We start from the raw sequence: 23800 nt of genomic DNA, 5'->3' as shown, positions 1-23800 counted from the left end.
CCCCCCGCCACTGGAGGTATTCAAGGAGAGATTGCTTGTCAGGGATGTTATAGAAATAATTAATTGAAAGATTTAACTAGATTTCTAAGCTTTTTTCTAACCCCCAGAGTTTAAGATTCTTTCTAGTAAGGGAACCTATTTTTATCTTTTAACAACTCTAGAGTGGTAGGGAGAGGTACATGAAATAGTGATAATCTTAGAGACATGTAAAATTGAGTATGAGGTATTTATTGATGTGGACTGCAGTGAACCTAAAATGAGATTAAGGCCATGAATCAGTCACCACAGGAAATACTTGGCTGGCTAAAAAGGTTTTCAAATTGCGCATGAATTCCTTTCAGGCAACATATTTTCAAGTGATGTCTTCTCTAATAAGTAGAATATTTTTAGGGGTGCCTGGTAGCTCAGTCAGTTAGGTATCAGACTCTTGATTTCGGCTCAGGTCATAATCTCATGGTTCGTGGATTCAAGCTCCGCATTGCCTGCTTGGGATTTTCCCTTTCTCCCTCTCTCCCTTTCCCTCTCCCCCTCTCCCTCCCCCTCTCTCCCCCCCCTTCTCTCTCAAAATAAGTAAATAAACATTAAAAAAATAAGCAGAAACATTTTCAAAAAGGCCATTATGTTCCTTTGTAAAACTGTGAAGACAGAAAGGAGAAAAATGGCCATTTTTTAATGACCTCTCCATGCCCAAATGAGTATAAAAGATTAAGATTATTACCATCATTTTATAGGTGAAGGAACTTGCTCAGAAAAGTGCGCTAACCTGACTAGGACCATATAGCTTATGAGATGCAGACCTAAGCCTCAAAGCCAAGTTTTCCTGGCTATACTACCTGTAATCATTTTCCCCAGTGTGTATTATAACTGGCATCTTTCACTTAGAATAATGTTTTCAAGGCTCATCCATATTGTAGCATGTGTCATTACTTAATTTATTTTTATTTCCAAGTAATGGACATTTCATTATTTCCACTTTTTGGCCATTGAGAATAATGTTGTTGTTAATGTTTGTGTACACTTAAAAAGGTGGAAATAGGTTTTCATCTCTCTTCAGTGTATACCTGGAGTGGAATTGCTGGGTCTTATGGTAATTCTGTGTTTATTAACTTTTTAAGGAACTGCCAAACTATCTTCCAAAGCTGATGCACCATTTATATTCCCACCAGTTGTACGAGAGTTCAAATTTCTCCACATCCTCCCCAACACTTGTTGTTATTCTCTTTTTGATGCTAGGTTTGTAGCATTTTTTATTACACTACTCCTTCCATTGACTCCACCTTGATATCAAGCTCCAAACAATCATGCCACCGTAGCTCGGTCTAGCTCGTGTGCAATGTAATCTGGATCAGCTACAGACCTGACTCAAAGTCTTACTTACAAAGGGAATTTAGCTCACCTGGGCTTCTTGAGTCTTTCAAAGTGACATCATGGTATAAAGGTTAAGAACTTGGGTTTAAAGTCAAAAGAACATGGATTTGAATCTTTGCTCCCTAGTTAGTTTCTATATTCCCTTAGGCAAGGCACTTTACCTCTCTGAGTTTCATTTCCTTATCTGTAAAGTGAAGATAATACCTACCACCTTCTTGGGGTTTTAGAAATGAATTTGGATAAATAGTAGGCACTGAGTAAATGGCAGCGGCTGCTATTACTTTTTATTCTGTTCTAATGGTATCTTTGAGCCATGTTTAATATCAGATAAGATTCTCCAACATTCCTGAAAGGCCTAAAAGACTATACAATTATGCAGCACATGCCAAAGATATCACATGGGTCTGTTTTCATCAGCAGACTTGTTGCCACCACTGCCATGCTCCCCTCCCTGCCACCTGGCGTCAGTCCTTAGCTTAGGAGAGTTATTTGCTGCTAGGCCCAGCCCTTCCCTTAAATCTCAAGGGACTGATAACTTTGAAGCACTCTTTTTTTTTTTTTTATTCTTACATTTATTCATTTTTGAGAGACAGAGTGCAAACAGGGGCAGGGCAGAGAGAGAGGGAGACAGAGAATCTGAAACAGGGTCCAGGCTCTGAGCTATCAGCACAGAGCCCGATGCAGGGCTTGAACCCACAAACTGCAAGATGATGACGTGAGCCGAAGTCGGACGCTTAACCGACTAAGCCTTCCAGATGTCCCTGAAGCACTCCTTTTATAAAGTCTCTATCCAACCTCTGGTGAGGAGAGAGAGTGATGAAATCATCAAACACTAAAACACTACAGAGCAGTGAGCTAAATAAAGTAGGATGGGCCTGAAAAGGCAATAGTGTATCAGCGTATTCTTTTTTTTTTATTTTTATTTTTTTTAAATGTTTTTATTTATTTCTAGGAGAGAGAGAGAGACAGTGTGAGCAGGGGAGGGTCAGAGAGAGAGGGAGTCACAGACTGAAACAGGCTCCAGGCTCTGAGCTGGCTGTCAGCACAGAGCCCGACCCGGGGCTTGAACCCCGAACCGCAAGATCATGACCTAAGTGAAAGTCGGACGCTTAACCAACTAAGCCACCCAGGCGCCCCGTATCAGCGTATTCTTATGGCAGTTGGCGGACTTCAAATTTGATAGAAGATCAGTTCTGGAGGTGGTGCTTGTTTGTGAACACATGCCTTGGGCAGCAGATGAAGTGAAAAAGCAGTCACAGAAAATATTGGCCCTAGTTACAGTAAAGGCTGGGAACACTTTCTGATCTGTCCCGTCACATTAGTAACAGAATTGTAGTGTGAAAGAAAGCAATACAAATACCTATCCAAGATAAAGGAAAACTCAGTAGCATTCAGTAATACAGTGAAAAGGGACAGCTGTGCCTTTTTTAAAAAAGTCCTCGTTTCTTAGAGAAAGGATGTAATTATGTATGATATAATGTATGTAATTATGTATGATATAATTATTGGAAGGGAGAATATCAGTAATGCTGCAACATAAGTTACTTTAAACAGAAAACTTCTGTATATTCCTTAAAAGTTTATGTACTACATATGAGGTTAAAAACAAGGAAAGGGGAAGGTAGTTTTCAGTGTCTGAGTTCTGGTATTTTTATTTTTTTAATACAAAGCCCTCTGAGGATTCTGTGCTAATGTTGGGGGTGTGCTTGCCCAAGTAGCATTCAAGGGTAGTATATTCTGTTGGGCTGAGCCCTCTAACAGAGAAGCTTACATTTTATTCACCATAAGCTAGAAATGTGTTTATTGTTCCCTTTCAAGTCTTTTTTAATGATTAGTTTTCAACTCTCCTTCTACCTACATAGCTGTTTGTTTGGTTCCTGGGATTTCCAGATACAACCTACCCCATAAACAATTTTCCTAAAGCACTATGTTCAGCATTGTCACCCTTCTCCAATCAGCAATCTGCTTTGGGCCCATTTACTATCTGTTCTAGAATCCCAACTCCCATGGCTACTATTTAAGGCCAGATTTCCCGTTTCTCTCCAATGTAGATCCAATCATTCCAATTATCCTGCACATTTCTACCCATGTTCTTTTTCTACCTAAAATCTTTTATCTTGTCCTTTAAACGTGTTTCAAACCTACTGGTCCTTAGGTGCCCAGCCCAGGTTCCATCTTTATGTAGATAACCTTCTCATAGGTAGTCTTATTAAGTGCTAGAGATACAAGATGAATAAAATGACCTGCGCCCAAGGAACCTCATCTCCCTCGATTCTTCCTTTTTTTTTCTCAGCTATAGCCACACGGGCCTACTTTGTGTCCCTCAGAACTGCCATCTTGAGAACTTGATACCTGCTATTCCTTTTGCTTTAAGTTATTCCTCCCCCCACATCTTTGTAACTCCATTCATATCGTCATTCAAGTTTCAGCTCTCATTATTGGAGAGTGCTGAGTAAGGAAGAGTTCTTCTCTGACCATTCCGGCTTAACCAGCCACCAGGTACTCTGTCATATACCCCTATTGATTTTGTTTTACTTACCCATACCTGCAATTGTCTTGTTTTTCCTGCCTCCCCTCCCCCCCAACCACACACCTTAGCATGTAAACCACTGAAGGTAGGCATTCTGTGTTGCTTAACACAGTACTCCCAGTACTTTAAACATACCTGGTACACAGCAGACTCTCAGTAAGTATTTTTGACTACGGTGACCTAGACACTGTGCTTGGCCATGGGAATGATGGTCTCTGAATTATGAACATCCAGGTGAGTGACTTGTCCAGTATCAGAATAAGCTCCTGGTGACTGCTAGAAGGTCAGTTTCCATTTATGTGCTGTTTATCTTGTGATGACACCTGCTTAACTGTACTCTAGTTTTGGCTCTCCCTTATGCGGCTCAGAGCAGAGTAAGAACTACCTCAGTTATTATGAATATGCTCAAAGCTAACCAGGGCTGCTGGCATCATTGCAAATACAGTGTGTTGAGAAGATTGTGGAAAAACCATGTTGCTGCTATGATCTGGCCTTGTGACAAGCTGTCCATTCCAGGGACTAAGAGCCGAACCCACTAGCATGCCCTTTTCCCCAGGCCACTGACTTAATTTCTCTGTGCTTTTGTTTTCTTCCTTTGCAGAAATGATTTTGGGGATGGGATGTGAATAATACCAGGAAAAATACAAAATGCATAAAATTCTAACTTTTCCCCCCTTCTTAGATGTGAACGATTAGAAGAACAACTAAATGACCTAACAGAGCTCCACCAGAATGAAATCTTAAACTTGAAGCAGGAATTGGCCAGCATGGAAGAGAAAATCGCATATCAGTCCTATGAACGGGCCCGGGACATCCAGGTTAGCATGAAGATCAGGTGAAAAGCAAAAGACTAACAAAAAGTAGAATAGTGGTTGGCAGGGGCTGGGGTTGAAGGAAATGAGGGGCTCTTGTTTAATGAGTATAGATGAAAAGAACTATGGAGATGGGTGGTGGTGATGGCAGCACAACATTATGAATAGATTTGCTACCACTCAACTGTACACTTAAAAATGGTTAAGATGGTACATTTTATGATGTGTCTTTACTACAATAAAAAAAAAAAGAAGAAAAAGGAATGAAATACTGATTCATGGTATAACATGTATAAATGTAGAAAACGTTAAGTTCACTGGGAAAAAAGCCAGTCACAAAAGGCCACATATTATGTGATTCCATTGACATGAAATGTCCATAAGAGATCAATCTGTGGAGACAGAAAGTGGATAGTGGTTGCTAGGGGCTGCAGGGAGGGGGAAAGGGATAGGGCTTTCTTTTGGGGATGATGAAAACGTTCTGGAACTTGATAGTAGTGATGGTAGTACAACATTATCAATTTACTAAATGACACTGAATTGTACACTTTAAAATGGTTAACATTAAGTGATAAATTTAATGTCAGGTGTATTTTACCATAGTATTTGAAAAGTTCAAGGAAAAAGATGCAGAAGGTAGAATATCAAGAGGAGGTTATATCAACTGTAATATACCTACTCTTCCAATGAGGTACATTTCTCAAACATCTATACCATTTAGGGGTGGTATGCTTGCTTGGGTTCTTAGGAAATGTTCTGAGGTCTCAGTATATAGAAGATGACATGCATTATTATATCTATTGGCTCCTGCTTCAGGAGCTGCTCTGACAAGACTCATGGCCATCTTGTCTGTCATTGCCTATAGCAAAGGGGCTTTTGTCCTAGTTGCCAAACCCAAACATTTAACAGGCACATTGCCAAGCGGTTTGTGAGAATAACACATGAGGCAGTAAGGTTTAAGGTTAATAGCCCTCTAGTTTATGCTGTGAGGAAATAGAATGTGTAACCTTTTTTTGTCTTGGGAGGTATTTCTAAGGAAACAGTTGCTGATTTCATATGAAAGCATCTTGAAATAAGCTAGTCTTAGAAGAGGGAAGTGGTCCCAGAATCTTCTATTACAGCCTAAACGAATCAAGGGAACGTCTGCATCATTTGCCTAGCTGCCATCTTCTCCAGACTCCAGAATTCTGTTTATGTTTTAGTTTTTTTCCCGTGACCATTCTGGGCTGGGTAGGATTTATGGTTTGTCCGTCCGCTAGCTTGCTTCAGCCTCAAGTCGCCTAGCCTTCCCCTCAAGTCCTAGGAAACCAGGACACATTGAAACCAAAACCAGAAAAACGTAGGGCTGCCACCACTACTGAACTTTATAGGATACCTGACCATAGCTAAGGAGATAGGCTCTGTCCTCTGGATGTTGTGGGCAAATTTCATATAAACTCATGGCTTGAAGGGAACCTTTCACTTATAATGTTTGGTCTGGTGTTTGGGCATAGTGTCCTCTTTTACAGAGATCAATCTGAAAAGGGAGGAGTGTACTCTTCTTAGGAAAACAGATCAGAGAAGCCTTTACACTGATGTCTGTGATTTTATTTAACTTGGAAAACACCAGATAGTGTGTGCAAGCATGTCCAGAGGATGTTCGTGTTACAGTTGTTATGGTAGAAAAGTTGGAAGTAACCTAAATCTCTCCAGTAGGGAATTGGATGAATAAACTGTGAAATACCTATCCATACTGCAAAGTGCTACATAGCAGTTAAAAAGAATAAGGTACATCTCTACACATTGACAGAGAAAGGATCTCCAGGACCCACACTGTTGAGTGAAAGATCAAGTTATGAATTCGTTCTTTTACTGTGATACTATTTATATTAAGATAGAAAGTCAAAAAATAATTCCATACACTTCCCTAGGCTTAAATATGTATGCATTTAAACAGAAGTGAAAGGATGAACACATTAAAAATTGACAGTGTTACCTTAAGATTAGGACCTGGAATTGAGGAAAGTATCAAGAGGAACCATGTGTCCTATTTTAAATGTTTTATGTGGAGCAAGCAGGTTTTCCCTGTGCAACTTAAATTCATGATTTTTAATGGAAAAAAAAGTAAATTGTATATTTGACGTCTTGTCATTAAAATGTTGAAGACCAGGGGCGCCTGGGTGACTCAGTCAGTTAAGCATCGGATTTCCACTCAGGTCATGATCTCACGGTTTGGGAGTTCAAACCCTGCATTGGGCTGTGTGCTGACAGCTCAGAGCCTGGAACCTGCTTCTGATTCTCTGTTTCCCTCTCTCTCTCTGCCCCTCTCCCACTAGCACTGTGTGTGTCTCTCTCAAAACCAAACAAACACTTTTAAAAAATTGTTTTTTAAGTCTTTAAGACCAAATCTGAGTGCGGCTACTACTTCCTGTGAGCCATCACACGAGGAATGCAGTGGAGAGCAGTTTAAGTGAATAATAGTTGCTTGAACAAGGATTTACATATTTAAAACCACTGTCATAGACAGAGGGCATGTCAGCTACTCAGAGTATGTATGAGCAGAAGGCGTAACTATTCCCTGTTCTGGCCCACAGGAGGCCCTGGAGGCGTGCCAGACCCGCATCTCCAAGATGGAGCTGCAGCAGCAGCAGCAGCAGGTGGTACAGCTGGAAGGGCTGGAGAATGCCACTGCCCGGAACCTTCTGGGTAAACTCATCAACATCCTTCTGGCAGTCATGGCGGTCCTTTTGGTCTTTGTCTCCACGGTAGCCAACTGCGTGGTTCCTCTCATGAAGACTCGCAACAGGACGTTCAGCACTTTATTCCTTGTGGTTTTCATTGCCTTTCTCTGGAAGCACTGGGATGCCCTCTTCAGCTATGTGGAACGGTTCTTCTCCTCCCCCAGATGATGCTGGCACAAGAAGGCAGTGCTCCCCTACCCTCTGGCGAGTGCATGCAGCGAAGAATTAGACAGCAACTTACCTACTCTGAAGTTTTCTACAACAACAAAAGAGTTGAGTGAATCTGTTTACATTTAGAATAATGTTTTTTTCTTCAAGAGACGCAATTGCAATAGTATTTTTTAGATTTTATCCAAGAAGTTTTTTGGGCAAAAATCTTGGATCATTTTTATGTAGCATGATTTTCCTTGGGATGCAAATCTTAAACAGTCCTTTAATATGAACCAACAATCTGGAGCACACTGAAGGGCATTCTAAATTGTGGCTTGAAGGACTGCACTAAAACCCACTAAAAAGATGCAAAAACCTGATTAGGGAAACCAGTTAAACCTAACACCCTGCCTCGTCTGGGCTCACCACCTCTCCCCCTCCCAGACTAACTTTACTGTGAAATCCTACCACATTCCATGTCTGAATTTTTGGATTCAGGGTGGATTGTTCTTGTCCGTGGAAGAACACATGGAGCTCTCCCTGGCTTTCTCACCCAAGCTGGCCATTCATGCTAACCCTGGAAGTATGGTCACTTCTGAACCTGGTCCCTTAACCTTTGCTAGGATACAAAAGTGACAGCATCATGCCCCAAAGGATCGCTGCAAAGCCCTACTACAGTATTTTGAAGTAGCCCTCTAAATACTTAATTTTAAGCAAAATCCCTTGGCCGCACTTTTAAGGTTTTTTTAAATATGTGTATAGTCACCAACTAAAAAACAAAAAATCCGAACAGCATACTTGAAGAATGTAATACTCAAACTCTCAGTGCTTCCTTATGGTTTCTAATAGGATTTTTTATTATTGTTATTATTATTATTGGGTTTTTTTGGAAAGGGTTGGGAGGGTCTTTTATTTTTCCTTTGAAATAAAGAAGTGATGTTTTTAAATGAAGAAATGTGTGGATATTTAAGTGTGCTGCTCCCTCTTGTCTTGAAACAGTTTGAGTAAAGGAAGACTTGCTATAAATACTCCCCTCTGATGCCCTTGATGTGAGATGCAGCTTAGACTTCCTCTTCGGGCTGCTGCTGCTTTTTGGTGTCCTGCCACCCCCACCCCACCACTTCATGGGCTTGGCTTGGTTGGAGAGGAAATGGGTGTGCAGGGAGAGGAGGAGGCTGTTTCCACAAACCAGCATGATAGGATAGAGATTTTTTTGCCCCAAGAAAATGTTCACCCGGTGACTTTGGGCTGGGGTTATCTTTAGGAAAAATCGAGACTATATTATGAGAGTCATACGTAATTCCTCGTGTTTCCTTAATTTATTCTTAACACCCCCTAATTACTGAAACCAAAGTGATGTGGAATCTTTTGTCTACATTTTGGCCCCAGCATCCTTAATTTCAAAGCTTTATTCTGTCTGCCTGAGAGAATCAACTGAAGGTGATTCTCCCTAAAGAACAGAAAAGGATCTGTCAGGTTCAAAGGACCCAGGTTTGGGGTGTAAAATGTTGTCAGCTTCCTAGTCCTCTAGACTGACTGACTAACGTACTTGTGCTCAGTGGACGTTTATAGACAGTTTAGAAAAAAGAACTGAGCCTTCTTCCCCACGCTGTAACCAGTTCCACTAGGATGGGACTAGGCCTTTAGAGCATATCTAGAAAGCTTGGTTAATCTCTTCATAGTATTGAATCGCAAATGCTGTTCCCTCTTGGCCTCAGTTCTGTGCAACCAAGTGATGAGCAAGGGGCACATAATAGGCCCCCGAAAAGAGAAGCGAAGCATGCTTTGCCTATGCTTCCCATACGAGGAGATTCTTCTGGAACTAGATTAGCATTGCCTTCTCTGTCTGAGAGGATGGTTTACATGACAGCTCCAGCCTCCTGTGGCTTTGGCAGGCTGGCCTTCTCAGAGTCAGCATGTTGTTTCCATAACCATTTTGATATTTTAACTCAGGTACCCCGATCTTCACTCCATCCCCAGATGATTGTAGTACAACCTGTTAGCTCTGTGACCTCTCAAAATTAGTGCCCAGAGCAGGGACCACAGGGATGATTTTTCTATTAAAAAATAATTGGAACCAATTCATGTTTAGGCCAAAAACAAATTGTTCCCTTGCCTATGTATTTTAAATGTTAACTTTGCCTAAAAACATTGCAGTGACTTCAGGCAGGAGTGCCAAAGGACACCATGACCTTGTCGAACTAGCACAGTTTCTCCTAACTTTCTGCTTTAGCTTAATCACTCAGAGTAGAGAAGAGAGCCCCACAAAGCTATCGAAAAGAGGCTCTAGCCACAACCCTCCAGTTTTTCTGAGAACCTTTGAGTCCCCTAAACTGTGCAGAGGCTACTAAGTTTTTTGTGGGCACTGAAAGACACTGATAGATGGATTGAAATTGCTCCCATTCGTGTTGGGACAATTTCTATCAAAGGAAGGTTTTTGCCTATGGACAGACCCCTGAGCCCCCAGCCAAATAGGCCTGTGCTAACTGCCCACGATCCTCTCTCAAATTGTCTTAGGGAGGAGCTACAGGCTAGGTCAGGCACGGTAATGGCTTTCCAGCTGTGTTGTCCCTTGATTCTTCACCAGGCCCAACAGTTGCCTGCATTTAATGCTATTTTGTAACCATGCATCTGTTTTCATGCCTTCCCCCACTTCCTGCTGCCCACACCTGTTGCCTTTGTGTTTCTTTTCATTGTGGCTGTTCCCAGATTCTTATCTATCCAGAGCCCCTCTATAACCTCACTCCAGTGGTTGTTTTAACAATTGTTGTGTGAGTGGAAGTTTCCCCTTGCTTTTAATGCTTCTTCTCTTTTAAAGAGTACATGCATTCCCTTTGAAATGAAGCATTCCTGGAATACTTGTTAGTGCTGGTGCTTGAGGCTGGCTATGGTAGCCTGGGTGACTCTGTTCAGGCTGTAGAATAACTAACATTTTTCCTTTTTTATGATTCAATTGAAGGGCACTTCTGTCTGCTCCAATTTCAATTCCTTGGTATATACTCCATATTTCCTAGCAAGGAAGGCTTTCTACTCCACGGGCTCCTTAAGAACCAAAAAGTAGGTTAAATCTTACACTTTTGACTTGGGTCTTCTTTCTCCCTTATACCCCCTTCACCCAACTGAGATAGAAATCTGATAACTGAGAAGAACACTGGGATCAAGCCTTCCTTGCTAGCCATGCCCTAATAAGGAGCATATTTTTATGTGGTCTTCACTGCATTTGGTTTTGTTTCTGACTTCATATTCCTTTGCGATACAGTCAGATGAAATGAGATGAAATGCTGAATTCCGAGTGAGCTCCCAACAAGGGGCTGGCTGCCTTTCAGCCTTTGGAAAATACGCATCCAAAACAAAATCAAATATTATAATCAGCAAATTAACACAGGCAAAATTATGGTTCCCACCCCCAAATGAAACTGGGGATTTTGAATGTGGCTCTAAGAGTTAACATTTCTGTCCGTGTGTTGTGTATGCTAGGTGATACCCTCAGTAGGATTGACTACTAGACTGTGTGTTTTATCAAAGTGTGTAAGAATAAAAACTCACTTGCACGAATTGAAAAGTACAGAAATGACACTTGTGAACGCGTGAACGTTAACACTGTAGTTGATAGATCTTAAGCTGCTAATTGTTGAGAGAGAATTACATTTATGTTCTGTCTGGTTGCTGCACATTCTCAGCAGCACTTTTACTGTACATACAAATTGAAATAAAGACCTCAGCTATTAACGAGGTGGTTGGACTCGGGTTTATTTTGCTCTTTATTTTTGTATATTTATTGCAGTTTCCATTCACAAGGCTGTCAGTTTGAAAACTTTGCACCCGTTTGTGGGTTAGAAACTGTGTGTGTGCGCGCGCATTATGAGACCATGACTGATGGCTGGCTGGCTGGCACGGTCTCCCAGGATTTTACACACATTTCAGACTCACTCTGACAGAGTCCCTTTCAACTGGTAGGTAAGACTGCCTTTTAGTTATTTGGAGGGAGTTTTTTAGAGGTAGTATGCCCTCTCTCCCCCCCCCTCAAATTCATGTGATGACCAAATAGGTATAATAATTCCTGTCCATTCTTTTTTTTTTTTAATTGAAGTATAGCTGACACACAATGTTACATTAGCTTTAGGTGCGCTGTGATTTGACAACTGTATACATTATGCTGTACTCACAAGTGTAGCTACCAACTGTCATCATACAATGCTATTTTAATACCATTGAATCTATTCTGTAACCCCTGTTTATTATCAGTAGGCTTTGTTAATAAACGTTATGATGGGTATTTAAACACACCTTGTGAAACATTTAACATTTGATGTTTTATATACATGGAAGGGGTTATTATCTAGCTGAATCCCATTTATGGTTTTGTTATAAGGACAGCAATTTTTTTTTTTAAAGTACTCTCTATGGCCAGCATGGGGCTCGAATTCACCATCCTGAGATTAGTTACATGCTCTACCGGCTGAGCCAGCCAGGTGCCCCTGGAGGTAGTAATTTTTAATATGATTTCTCCTTGATCACTAAGAAGCCTCTGGAAATTGAGAAGCTCATCTTGCCTCTGACATGGTACCAGGCAGGGACCTGATGACTTGGTTCTTCATAGCCACAGTCTGAATGTCAAGATATTTGAGCCCATGCTTCTGGCTTACTAGCTCTGCCTCCTATCCCATCTAAATGCTAGAGGTATCATTCCCACCTTGATCCTACCTAGCGCATGTTGTAAAAATAAAGAGTCTTTCTTGTGAAAGCTTTTCAAATTGCTGCGAGAATGCCTTAAACTCAAGAAATGTGGACCAGGCTGCCATGTACAGAAGTGCAGGTTGTACATTGCCCAAACCCACAGTGGGTAACACTGAACAGTATATCCAAGTGTTGTGCAGTACGTAACTGGTACACAGAACAGGCCTGATTATAATAATTATGTAACGTATAATACATAATTTCAAAGCCTGTTTTATTTTCATTCATTAAAAACTTGGGAGAGTAGAAGCCTGGTAACAAATCTGAGAAACTGTTGTGAAAACAAACTGGGGAGACAGGTGAGGGTATGGCCAACTAGAAAATGTATGTCTTACCTAAAGGATTCAGATGTGCTATTTTTAAACCCTATGGGCTAAGCTAAACACCTAATCAGCTTGTGACCTCAAGTGTACGTAGTAAAGCGTAGCTAACATTATTGAGTACTTGCTGAATGCCAGGCATAATGCCTAGTACTTGGCCTGCAGTTCTCACTTCTCCCTACAGTCTTACACAGGCAATGTCCTCATTGTCTAGGTAAGGAAACTGAAATGTGGGTTAAATGGCTTGCTCAAAACTATAGTGTTAGGCAATGGTAAATGATTGTGTTAGAAAATAGGTCTGCCACATAATGTAACAAAAGATGAATGTTTACAGTGTGTGAGTATAAGAGGTAATATGAACCAAGAAGAAAACAACTCAGAAAAATAGGTAAAGGTTATGAAGTAGTTCACAGAAAAATGAATGACCAGGAAGCATTTGCAAGTAAATATGTAAATCAGTGCATTAAATGAAAATGAAAAAACTTGGCGCCTCAGGAGCTCAGTCAGCGGAACGTCTTACTCTTGATTTTGACTCAGGTCGTGATCCCAGGATCCACACTGAACATGGAGCGTGCTTAAGATTTTGTTTCTCTCAGGGCACCTTGGTGGCTCAGTCGGTTAAGAGCCCAACTTCGGTTCAAGTCATGATCTCACAGTCCGTGGGTTTGAGCCCCGCATTGGGCTTAGCGCTGACAACTCAGAGCCTTCAGATTCTGTGTCTCCCTCTGTCTTTCAAAAATAAATAAATGTTAAAAACATTTTTTTAAAGATTTTATCTCTCTTCCCCCACCTCTGACCCTCTCCCCTGCTATCTCTCTCTGGCTCTCTCACTCTCTCTTTAAAAGAAAAAAAAATTTAAAAAGCGAGTTGTGGAATAGCATAGTGTATCTGTTTATGTGAAAATATTCTTTGCGTAAATGTATGTATGTAAGTCTGAAGAAACTGAACATTGAGCTGTCCCCAGGTAGTTACTTCTGGGAGAGGGAATGAGGGTGCTTTCATGCTTGACTTCTGTAAAATACGAATCTCTTGAATGTGAAATGTATTTGTCTTTTTTTAATTAAAAATATCAAAACTTTTTAAAATGAAAATAATAGGTCCACTGTGGAGAAATGAAGAGTTGATAATGTTTCTAATGCTAGATTATAATAGATCATTTTCTGCTTTAGTATTGTCCTAGAAGGGGCTCTGGACCCAGCTTGGATCACCTACTGGGCTTTCCTGAAGCCTGGGTTTCCAGGCCTGGTGGTCAAAAGGATGTCCCGCTGCCAGAGGGGATATGACCTCAGCAGCCGATACAGGCGGTTCAGCTCAGCCCTTCATTCACCCAACAGCATTTGAGAGCCACTGCGTGCAAGATGGGCTCTGGAGATGTGCTAAATCAAGAGAAAAGGAACTTGGTAGGATGAAATACATGTTGTAATAGAGTCAGAAGCCATGTGTGGGAGTGGAGAGGAGGAAGCAGTTCTGACAGGGCAGTTGGGAAAAGTTCAGTGGAGGAGGCGGTGGTATCTGGGTTGACAGATGATGGTTCTGGATGAGTAGAGATGAGTGAGACGGGTGTTCCAAGTTGAAGAAACAGTATTAAAACCATGGAGATGAAAAAGGCCAAGGTAAGTGGTTCAAGCAATGGGTGTGATCCTTGAGGGACTAATAGGCTGCCTAGAACACTGTGTGAATCAGCAACAAGGTTAAAAACCTGGGGCAGGGGTAGTGGCCTGGTTGTAAGAAATCTAGAATGTCTTGCCTGCTAAAGTTTCACCCTTAAGGCTGCAAGAGAAGCCATCAAAGGTCCTTTAGAGGTGGGACCCAGCCTTGTCATTTCAAAGGGAACCAATAGCCTCTTTTTCGTGACATCCAGTCCAAGTCTATCAGGTGATTGAGAAATGCTGCCTGAGGTGTTTGATCTTTTACCCTTTTGTCCTATAATAGGAGGAGCTTTAAAATTTAGTCAATGTATGAGAACTGGGAGTATAAGAAGCTCAGACTTAAATTCTTATTTTTTTAAAAACTCTTTGGTACCTTTGGCATTAGAAATCGTTCAATACTAGAGCAAGAGTACTGGACAAAGTCTAGTCCTTCTGCCTTTATGAATTTGACTTTAAGCTGTCCAATCGAATTTTCCTTTAGAAGATGACATTTGAGCAGATATTGAGACTCTATTAAAAGCTAGAGCAGGAGCACCTGGCTGACTGGGTTGGTAGAGCATGTGACTTGATCTTGGGGTCATGAGTTCAAGCCCTCCGTTGGGCTTAGAGATTACTTAAAAAACAAACAAAAACTATACCTTAGACGGTTGTGAGGATTAAAAGAAATGATTGTAAAATGTCTCACCCAGCACCTGACCTCAAATCAGTGTTCCACAAATGGTCTCAGTTATTAATATCATTAATAGAGCAAGAATTCCTTGAGGAGAGGAACCTGCCTCTTTTCATCTGGCTCTCTTCAGAACGTATCCTGTCTTGGGGCACCTGGGTGGCTCAGTCAGTTAGGCATCCAACTCTTGGTCCTCAGCTCAGGTCTTGAACTCAGGGCCATGAGTTCAAGCCCCATGTTGGGCTCGCGCTGGGTGTGAAGCCTACTTAAAATTTTGTACCTATATTTATATTATATCCTGTCTCCCATTCTCACCCAATAGCCAGAATGTGGGCTGTCCCTGGCCAGCCCCTGGCTCTGAAGTTGGTTTGGGAAATGGAAAAGTCCTGATGTGTCAAGAAAACCCAAACAAAAAAGAGAACACAGCCATAGGAAACAAAAACTTGCAAATGGAGCATATACAGTTGGCTAATGATTTTACTGGTGATTTCTTAATCAGAACAGTGGCAGGGACACTATCATGTTCATGGCTATGTCCTCAATGCCAGGAATGATGTCTGACACTTAACAGATGCTCATTAAAAGGTGGAATTTATTTTTTTTAAGCTTATTTATTTTGACAGAAAGTACACAAGCAGGGCAAAGAGAGGGAGAGAAAATCTGAAGTAGTCTCCACAGTGTCAGTGCAGAGCTCAACACAGCTCAAACCCACAAACCATGAGATCACGACCTGAGCTGAAATCAAGACATCAGTCGCTTAACCGACTGAGCCACCCAGCACCCCTAATAGGTGGAATTTAGAAATCACAATTGAATCCCTATCCCCTGCCAGTCAATTCTTAGACCTGCTCTGAAGAGGAGCTGGTATGATTTCCATGTTGCCTACAAAAATGGAAGCTTGGATTTTTCCTTAGGAATAGGTCATTTCATCAATGGCAAAGTCAGGATTTGAACTCAGCTGATTTTGCCTCTCTAAAGCCTATGCTATTTCAGGGCACCTGGGTGGCTCAGTCAGTTAAGTGTCCAACTTCTGTTGAGGTCATGATCTCATGGTTTAGGAGTTTGAGCCCCGTGTCTAGCTCTGTGCTGACAACTCAGAGCCTGGAGCCTGGTTCGGATTCTGTGTCTCCCTCTCTCTTTCTGTCCCTCCCCCAGTCACGCTCTCTTTCTTTCTCAAAACTAAGCATTAAAAAAAAAAAAAAGCCTATGCTATTTCCACTATTCCATTTTACTGGACAAGGAGTCAAGATTTGTAGATTTCAGACTTTATGTAACCTTGAGAAGGCAAATCACTTGCTCTTAACACTTTTTGCCCAGCTCACAATCTCCTTAAGGAGCATTGACCATAACCATTGAAAGGGTTAAATATTGGGACAGGATGAAGTGGAGATTTGTAGCTGAGATCTGGGTATGACCGTAATAGGATTGTGCATGGGGGAGGAGGGGGAGGAGCAGGAAGCCAGGGGACGGGTTTGAAGCAAATATAACAAAACGTCTGCATGACAGTGGGTACATGGATGTTCTATTCTCTTACTGTTTGAAACATTTCATGATCTAAAAGAAAAAATGAAATGTAAAGTATCATGGTGTTGACATAGAGCACACTAATGGGAGCATTAAAATGATAATTGGGCCAGTGCTCTTAAGTGTGCTGCTCTTCATGAGATTTGCACATCGTGTTCAACTGGTAGAATCCTTAACAGAGTACATCAGGACATCTCAAAAACCAGTGTTCAAAAGAAAAAGCATCTGTTTAGTTTTTCATTTATTGTAATGACTAGAGGTTCATACCTACAATGGGCTGTGAGAGAAGTAATTGCAGACAGCTTAAAATTTTCTCATGTCCTTTTAAAAATGCATTTTTCTTATTTTAGAGAGAGGGAAAGAGCAAGCAGGGGAGAAGGGCAGAGAGAGAGAATCTTAGGCAGACTCCATGTTCATCTCGGAGCCGGACATAGGGCTTGATATCATGACACAAGATCACCACCTGAGCCAAAATCAAGTGTCAGATGCTTAACCAACCAAGCCACCCAGGCACCTCAAAAAAATGATTTTTTAATGTTTCTTTTAAATTTATTTCTGAGAGAGATTGGCAGCGTGAGCAGAGAAGGGTCAGAGAGAGGGGGAGACACAGAATCGGAAGCAGGCTCCAGGCTCTGAGCTAACTGTCAGCACAGAGCCCAACGAGGGGCTCAAACCCATGAACCGTGAGATTATGACCTGAGCCAAAGTCAGACGCTTAACCAACTGAGCCACCCAGGCGCTCCAAAAAAAAATGTATTTTTAATAGTTGATGTTTCAAGCGCAAAATGTAAGAATTTCAAACATCAACAAAGTTTTTCTCCATTTTACATGCCCTAAAATAAATAAATGCCCTATCATAATATAGTCCAACTTTTTATTTAAAGACCACTTTATTTGCTTCCCAAAATATTTATACACAAAATTTGAATTTACCAGTGAACCTTTTCCTCAGACAGTTAAACTAAAGCGTATGTGTAATCTGTGCGTGTTAAGACATAACCTCACAAGTGCTCTAACTCTCTGAAGTATCTATCGTTCTGCCTGCCCAGGCGGCCCTTGACAGCCTTCTTTTAATAGAGACCCTGATTCACACTGCTTTAAACACTGGAAATTTTTTTTCTCTTACTCATTTTCAGTAGGTCTCTTCCAAAGCATATGACACACTTCCTGCGGAAATTCATTTTATCGCCATGACCGGGTTGTCAGCCCAGAGCACACTTGGATTATCAGAGTGTGACACTCTTGCCCCTGCGCTAGAACATCCTGGACTCCCTTTATACCTTTTTTAAAAATTTCTTTTTCTTTTATAGTTTATCATCAAGTTGGTTTCCATATAATAATACCCAGTGCTCATCCCAACAAGTGCCCTCCATGCCCATCCCCCCCCTTCCCAGTAAGGTTTTTTTTTTTTTTTTAATGTACTGGGCTAAGTCTCACACAACCACACAATTTGCCCATTTGAAGTGTTTTATTCGATAGTGTTTAGTATATTCACAGAGTTGTGCTCCAGTATCACGAACTCCAGGACATTTTCATCACCTCCAGAAGGAACCCTGCTCCCCGTAGCTGTCACCCTCCTCTCATTCTTCCCAGCACAAAGCAACCACTAATCACCTTTCTATCTGCAGATCTGCCTACTCTGGACATTTCATGTAAATGGAATTCTACCATGTATGGTCCTTTGAGATGCTTCTTTAATTTAGGGTGTTTTCAAGTTTCACCCATACAGTAGCATGCTTCAGTACCTTATTTCTTTTATTGCTGAAGAATATGGCATTGTATGAATATGCCACATTCTTATTCATCAGTTGGTGGATATTTGGGCTTTTTCTACTTCTGGCTATTATGAGTAGTGCTGCTATGAACATTCATACACAAGTTGTTGAACGAACATATGTTTTCATTTCCCTAGGAGTGGAATTGCTGGGTCATATAGTAACTATGTTTAACCTTTTGAGAAACTATCAGATTGTTTCCAGTGGCTGAATCATTTTACATCCCGAAGAGCAGCCTCCACATGCTCACCAGCCCTTGTTATTATCTGACTTCTTAATTATACCCCTCCTATGTGCGTAAGTGGTATCTCATTGTGGTTTTGATTTGCATTTCCTTGATGACTATGTATTTTTATTCTAATACCTCTTTTCATTAGCTTTCCTATGTGTATCCTCCCAACCCAGGCTGCGGCCATCACATTTCATTATTTCCCAAGTGCTTGCCTTACTTCAAAGATTTCCATTTCCCCTCTAAAAACTGCTTTTCATCTACGATGGGGTGGGATTCCATCTACCCCAACTCAAAATCATGTCCAAAGTAAGATTAAATGGGTTCTGGATAAGGCCCCACCAATAAGAGAAGATATGCGACAGCTGACCTAGCAGCTTTGAGACTCTTTCTGGTTAAAACCAAGATTTTACTTTTTTAATGTTTATTTATTTGGCAGGGGAGGGGCAGAGAGAGAGGGAGAAAGAGAACCCCAAGCAGACTACAGAAAGGGAGAATGGGCAGATCGTAACCTGAGCCAAAGTCGGACGTTTAACTGACTGGGCCACCCAGGCGCCCCAAGACTTTATTTTTAAAAAGGAAAAAGGAGAAAGGAAGGAAAGGAGAGAGAGAAAGAGAAAGGAAGAAAGGAAAGAAAGAAAAAGCAGGCAGCTTGGCCCTCCGCTGGCTGTGTGACCTGGGGCTTGGCCGTCCCCAGGCCTTCACCCAGGTGTCCCACCCTCCTCAGGCCATGCCCGGTGCCGCTTCACTCCTCTGCACCTTCGCATACGCTCTTCCCTTTTCTTGCAATGATCCACCCACACCTCATTTGTCTGCCTAGCAAGTTCTTATTCTTTTCTTTAAGTTTATTAAGGAATCTTTCAAAGACAGGCAAACGATGAATAGTACAATGAACCCAAATCAACAATTACCAACTTGCAGTCAATCTTGTTCACCTGTTCTTGCCTCCACTCCCCAGCCCCTCACACTGAATCCATTTGAGGTAAATACCAGATAGGAGGCATTATTTGTCCATTTTGACTTTTTTTTTTTTTCTGATTGAGTGGTCCTTTTTTATTAAGATGACATTCACATAGGAAAATTAACTGAAGTTTTAAGATGAGCAATCCAGTGGCATTTAGTACATTTCACAGTATTGTGGAACCACCGTCTCTATCTGGTCCCCAAAAAGCCCAAAGCCATTCAGCACTGGCTCTCCATTCCCCTTCCACCCTCCCCTAATCACCATTCTGGACTCTGTCTCTGTGGATTTACCTATGCCGGACGTTTAGTTTAAATTGGAATCATCTAAAAGCACCCGGAGTGGGGCTGGGGGTGAAATGGAATCATCCAAGATTCAGTTCACGGAAACTAGTGCTGTTTATTGTTTGGAAGCCCTGCTCGCATGTGTGCCCTTTGCTACCGCCACTTGCTGTCACCTCCTCCCCTTTGCACGTGTTATTCCCCCTGCGCCTCTGTCCCTCTGTCCACTTAGGAAATTTCTATTCTTCGTTCAAAGAGTGCCTCTTCTCAGAAGTCTTCCTTGACCATCCCTTCTCCTTTTATCAAATCGCCATACAGACCAGGAAGGAAAGTGGTCTTCACTCCCTTTTCTGAGTATCCATTCTAGCACTGGCCAGGCTGGGCCTCTGTAACAGCCACACAGTGAGTTCTGGGGTGCATTTACACACCTGTCAGCACCCCCAAGTCTATGAGGGGAACAGGGAGGGGTAGGTTCCTCGCCTCAGGGACCCTACAGCCCCTTAGGGGATAGGTGATGGCTGGCGCCCCAGGATCCTATGATACACATCCCATGCGGGCACTTTAGGATGCTTCCACCTTTGGAAAGGGAGGTATCGAGGATGAAATGGTCAGTGATTGAACTAGAAATCTCCCAGTTATGGCACAAATACCAGAGGAGATTGAGTCTGGAGGGAGGCCAGCATGCAGTGGGCTCCCACCCTTTAGGCCTAGCTCCCTGGTGCTGTCCATCGCAGAACCGCAGACCGAGGACTCTGGAAACACTGTGCACCTTCTCACACCATTTAAAGTTGGCATCGACAATATTTTAAAGTTTAATCAGAAAGAATGTGCTTTCCAGGATATTTAATTTTATTTATTTACTTATTTTTATTTTTAGAGAGAGAGAGAGAGAGAGAGAGAGAGAGAGAGAGAGAAAAACAGGCTCCACGCTCCACGCAAAGCCGGATATGGGGCTCGATTCCACAACCCTGAGATCATGAGCCTGAGCCAAAATCAAGTCGGATGCTCAACCACCTGAGACACCCAGGAGCCCCAGGATATTTTAAATATTGACATTGTGTTTCATCACTATTGGTAATCTTTCCAATGAATCTAAAGAGCATAATCACCCAATATCACCCACATGAATGAATAAGCTCTTCTCTATTTATGAAGTTTTACTTCAAACTGTTTTTTTAAACATCGTTAAAACTTCTTATCCTTTTTATAGTAATCTCTCCACCCATCATGGGGCTCAAACTCACAACCCTTAGATCAAGAGTCATGTGCTCTTCCGACTGAGCCAGCCAGATGTCCCTTACCTCATTATTTTTCAATATGTTGACTATTCAAAGTAATGAATATTTTGAAACTTGAATTCAGTTCCACAGTCCCCACAAAGTTTTGGCCTTGGGTAATATACTCTTATACCTGATCCCATGATCTTACTTCTCTGTAGGAAAAACTACAAAGTAAAGCAGTTTCAAAATTTTCTGAAGTGAAGTTTCAAAATTTTAAATATTCTGTGAGGGCGCCTGGATGGCTCAGTCGGTTAAACATCCAATTTTGGTTCAGGTCATGATCTCGTGGTTCATAGATTCTGTGCTGACAGCTCAGAGCCTAGAATCTGCTTCAGATTCTGTCTCCCTCTCTCTCTGCCCCTCCCCTGCTCAGGTTTTGTCTCTGTCTCTCAAAAATAAANGTTATGACCATAAATCACTAAAGTGTTTAAAAAATATTATTCTGGGAGTGCCAGCATGGCTCAGTTGGTTGACGTCCAACTCTTGATTCCGCTCAGGTCATAATCCCAGAGTCATAGGATTGAAGCCAGCATCAGGCTCTGTGCTATGTGTGATGCCTGCTTAAGATTCTCTCTCTCTCTCTCTCTCTCTCTCTCTCTCTCTCTCTCCCTCTGCCCCTCTCCCCCCACTCACCCTCCCTCTCCCTCTAAAATAAAATTAAAAAAAATTTTAAAATGTTATTCTGTAAAGTTATTACAAATATTATTAGTATGCAACTGATCAAAACAATATAAATATGTCGATAAATATTTATGAAACAAAATGTTACTTGAATGTATTTTTTTATGAGCAGATTAGATTTCTCTGGTTTTGTGAACCAGTGGGTAAATATATTCCTTATATCTATGATGAGACAGTGTTCAGCTTCATCTCTTCCTAGTTCTCATTTTTATAGGTATAAACACTCAGAGGTCTTGTCACATAAATAGACAACAGAAAAGAAAGGGAGTAGTATTGGAGTAATGTAACTCTAAAATTATTTTAACTTCTTTTTGAGTTTAACGCCAAACATCAGTAGTAATCCATCATGAAGCCTTAGTTTCTGTTGCAACTAGGTGAGAGGTAAATAAGCATTCATTATACTGCTTCCTCTGCTTTTGTGTATGTTTCCATTTTCCATAGTGAACGTTAAAGAAACTATGTTTAATCTCTATTGGTTGACTAGAGGTTTGGGCCCTCCTGCAATTTTGTTGCAAGCACAACATGGGGGCTACCTGACTGGCAAAAGGATTTCTCTCCCAGTCTTTGGAGCCCTTAGAGCGCTTCTTCTTCTCCCTTCTTCCTCTCCAGATGGAGAACAGGGCTTCCAACTGGTCTTTTGTTGGCCTCGGTTGGGAGGGTTGGGGGCGTTTGCCTTTCTTTCCCAAATTCTCACAAAGAGTCAATGGCCCATTTGAAGACTGTGGTGGCTGACGATGATGATCCCCATGGCCAAAGGCCTGGGAAAATGGGTCAGGCCAAGAAGGACAGAAGAAAAGATTCCAACCCAGAATGCAAGTGCCTTCTTTGCCCCCTCCAGCCTCTCCCCCTGAGTTTTGCCCCCGAACCTGGCACTTCCAATGCCCGGGGTCATTCACTTAAGAACAGTGAGGCTGGAACTCTCTATATCCATCTTCTCAGCCCAGTAAAGCTTAGTGAAGAAACGTCAATTAAAATAAGAGCACACAACTAAATGTGGTCCTAGAACGGATCCTGGCCGGTTGGGGCAAGGTTGAGGGAACATGCTATAAAAGACCTCTGTGAGACAATTGGCAATATTTGAATAAGGTTTTGCAGGTTAAAGAATAGTATTGCACCACGATTAAATCACCTGATCTTGAAAACTCTGCTGTGGTTGTGTAACAGAGTGCCCTTGCTCTTGGGAAGAAGTCACTGAAGGGTTTTAGGGTTCACCGCGTCACATCTGCAACTTACTCTCCGGTGCTTGGAGGGGGACTTGAATATGCAGAGAGTGGGTAAGAATGCTAAAACTTGGTGAGTCAGGGTTAAGAAGGGGTCCAAGAGTTCTCTATTTCATTCTCACAACTTTTCTGTAACTGGATTTCAAAAACAAACTGATGCAGCAAGCCTGGTCTCTGTCGCCTCCTGGTGGGTCTTTCGGGGAACGCACCCTTAGTGTCCGGGTCCTTTAAACTCCCCGCCTCGGGCGGTGAAGTGGCTCCTCAAGTCCCGGGGTCCAGCCACAGGCCCAGCGACAGCCTCCCACCCAGGGCGTCCCTGGCTGTGCCGGTTTGATTTCTCAGCATGTTTCAGTCCGTCTGCCTCCGTGAACAGCTGCATGCATATTTCTTGTACAAAAAAATGTGATGTCACATTAATCTCAGGTTTGAAAGAAGTCGGAATTTCCAACCCAGTTCAGACGCTTTCTACAACCAGAGAAGCTGAGCCCGGAGAGGGCAAGAGATAGGCCATGACTGGAACAAAAGTCGTCCTGCCCCCGTTTCTCAGCGAGCAGCCGGCCCAAGCCCCACCGTCCACTCATTGGACTGGACCCTCAAATCTGGCCACGCCCCTAAAGTGTGTGCTCCCACTAGGCGCCCTCTGACCTCACCTCCTACTCCCCACGTGCCTCGGCCCGCTGGCCTCAAACCCTTAGGGCGCCTTCTCTCATCTTGGGGCCTTGGCCCTCCGCCCCGACCTCCTGAACTACACGCGATCTCCCGCACGAGTCTCCCCAGGTCTGCGTTCATCTATCTGCCGTTGCCTCGTTGCTGGGCACCCCACTTCCCCCCCTGGAACGGGGGCTCCTGTTCGAGGCCCCCGAACGGGGAAATGGGGATAGGCGCGTGGGGGGGGG

General features: G+C 42.3%; 1 protein-coding gene across 7 annotated transcripts in view; it reads left to right on the top strand.

The window, feature by feature from the left end:
• Positions 1–11309, top strand: part of TMCC1 (transmembrane and coiled-coil domain family 1) — a 261826-nt gene extending 250517 nt beyond the window's left edge. For all 7 annotated transcript variants that reach the window (XM_077751622.1, XM_077751621.1, XM_077751620.1 and 4 more), the window contains 2 exons: positions 4581–4716; positions 7284–11309. In XM_077751622.1, the coding sequence (XP_077607748.1) occupies positions 4581–4716; positions 7284–7598 (451 nt within the window). In that variant the 3' untranslated portion in view covers positions 7599–11309. The remainder of the gene's footprint in view (positions 1–4580; positions 4717–7283) is intronic.
• Positions 11310–23800: the final 12491 nt, after the last annotated feature.

The sequence above is a fragment of the Crocuta crocuta genome, unplaced genomic scaffold, assembly GCF_008692635.1.
Source record: "Crocuta crocuta isolate KB4526 unplaced genomic scaffold, BGI_CrCroc_1.0 scaffold69-1, whole genome shotgun sequence".
Classification (NCBI taxonomy): Eukaryota; Metazoa; Chordata; class Mammalia; order Carnivora; family Hyaenidae; genus Crocuta; species Crocuta crocuta.
This window is presented reverse-complemented; position numbering and strand designations above follow the sequence as displayed.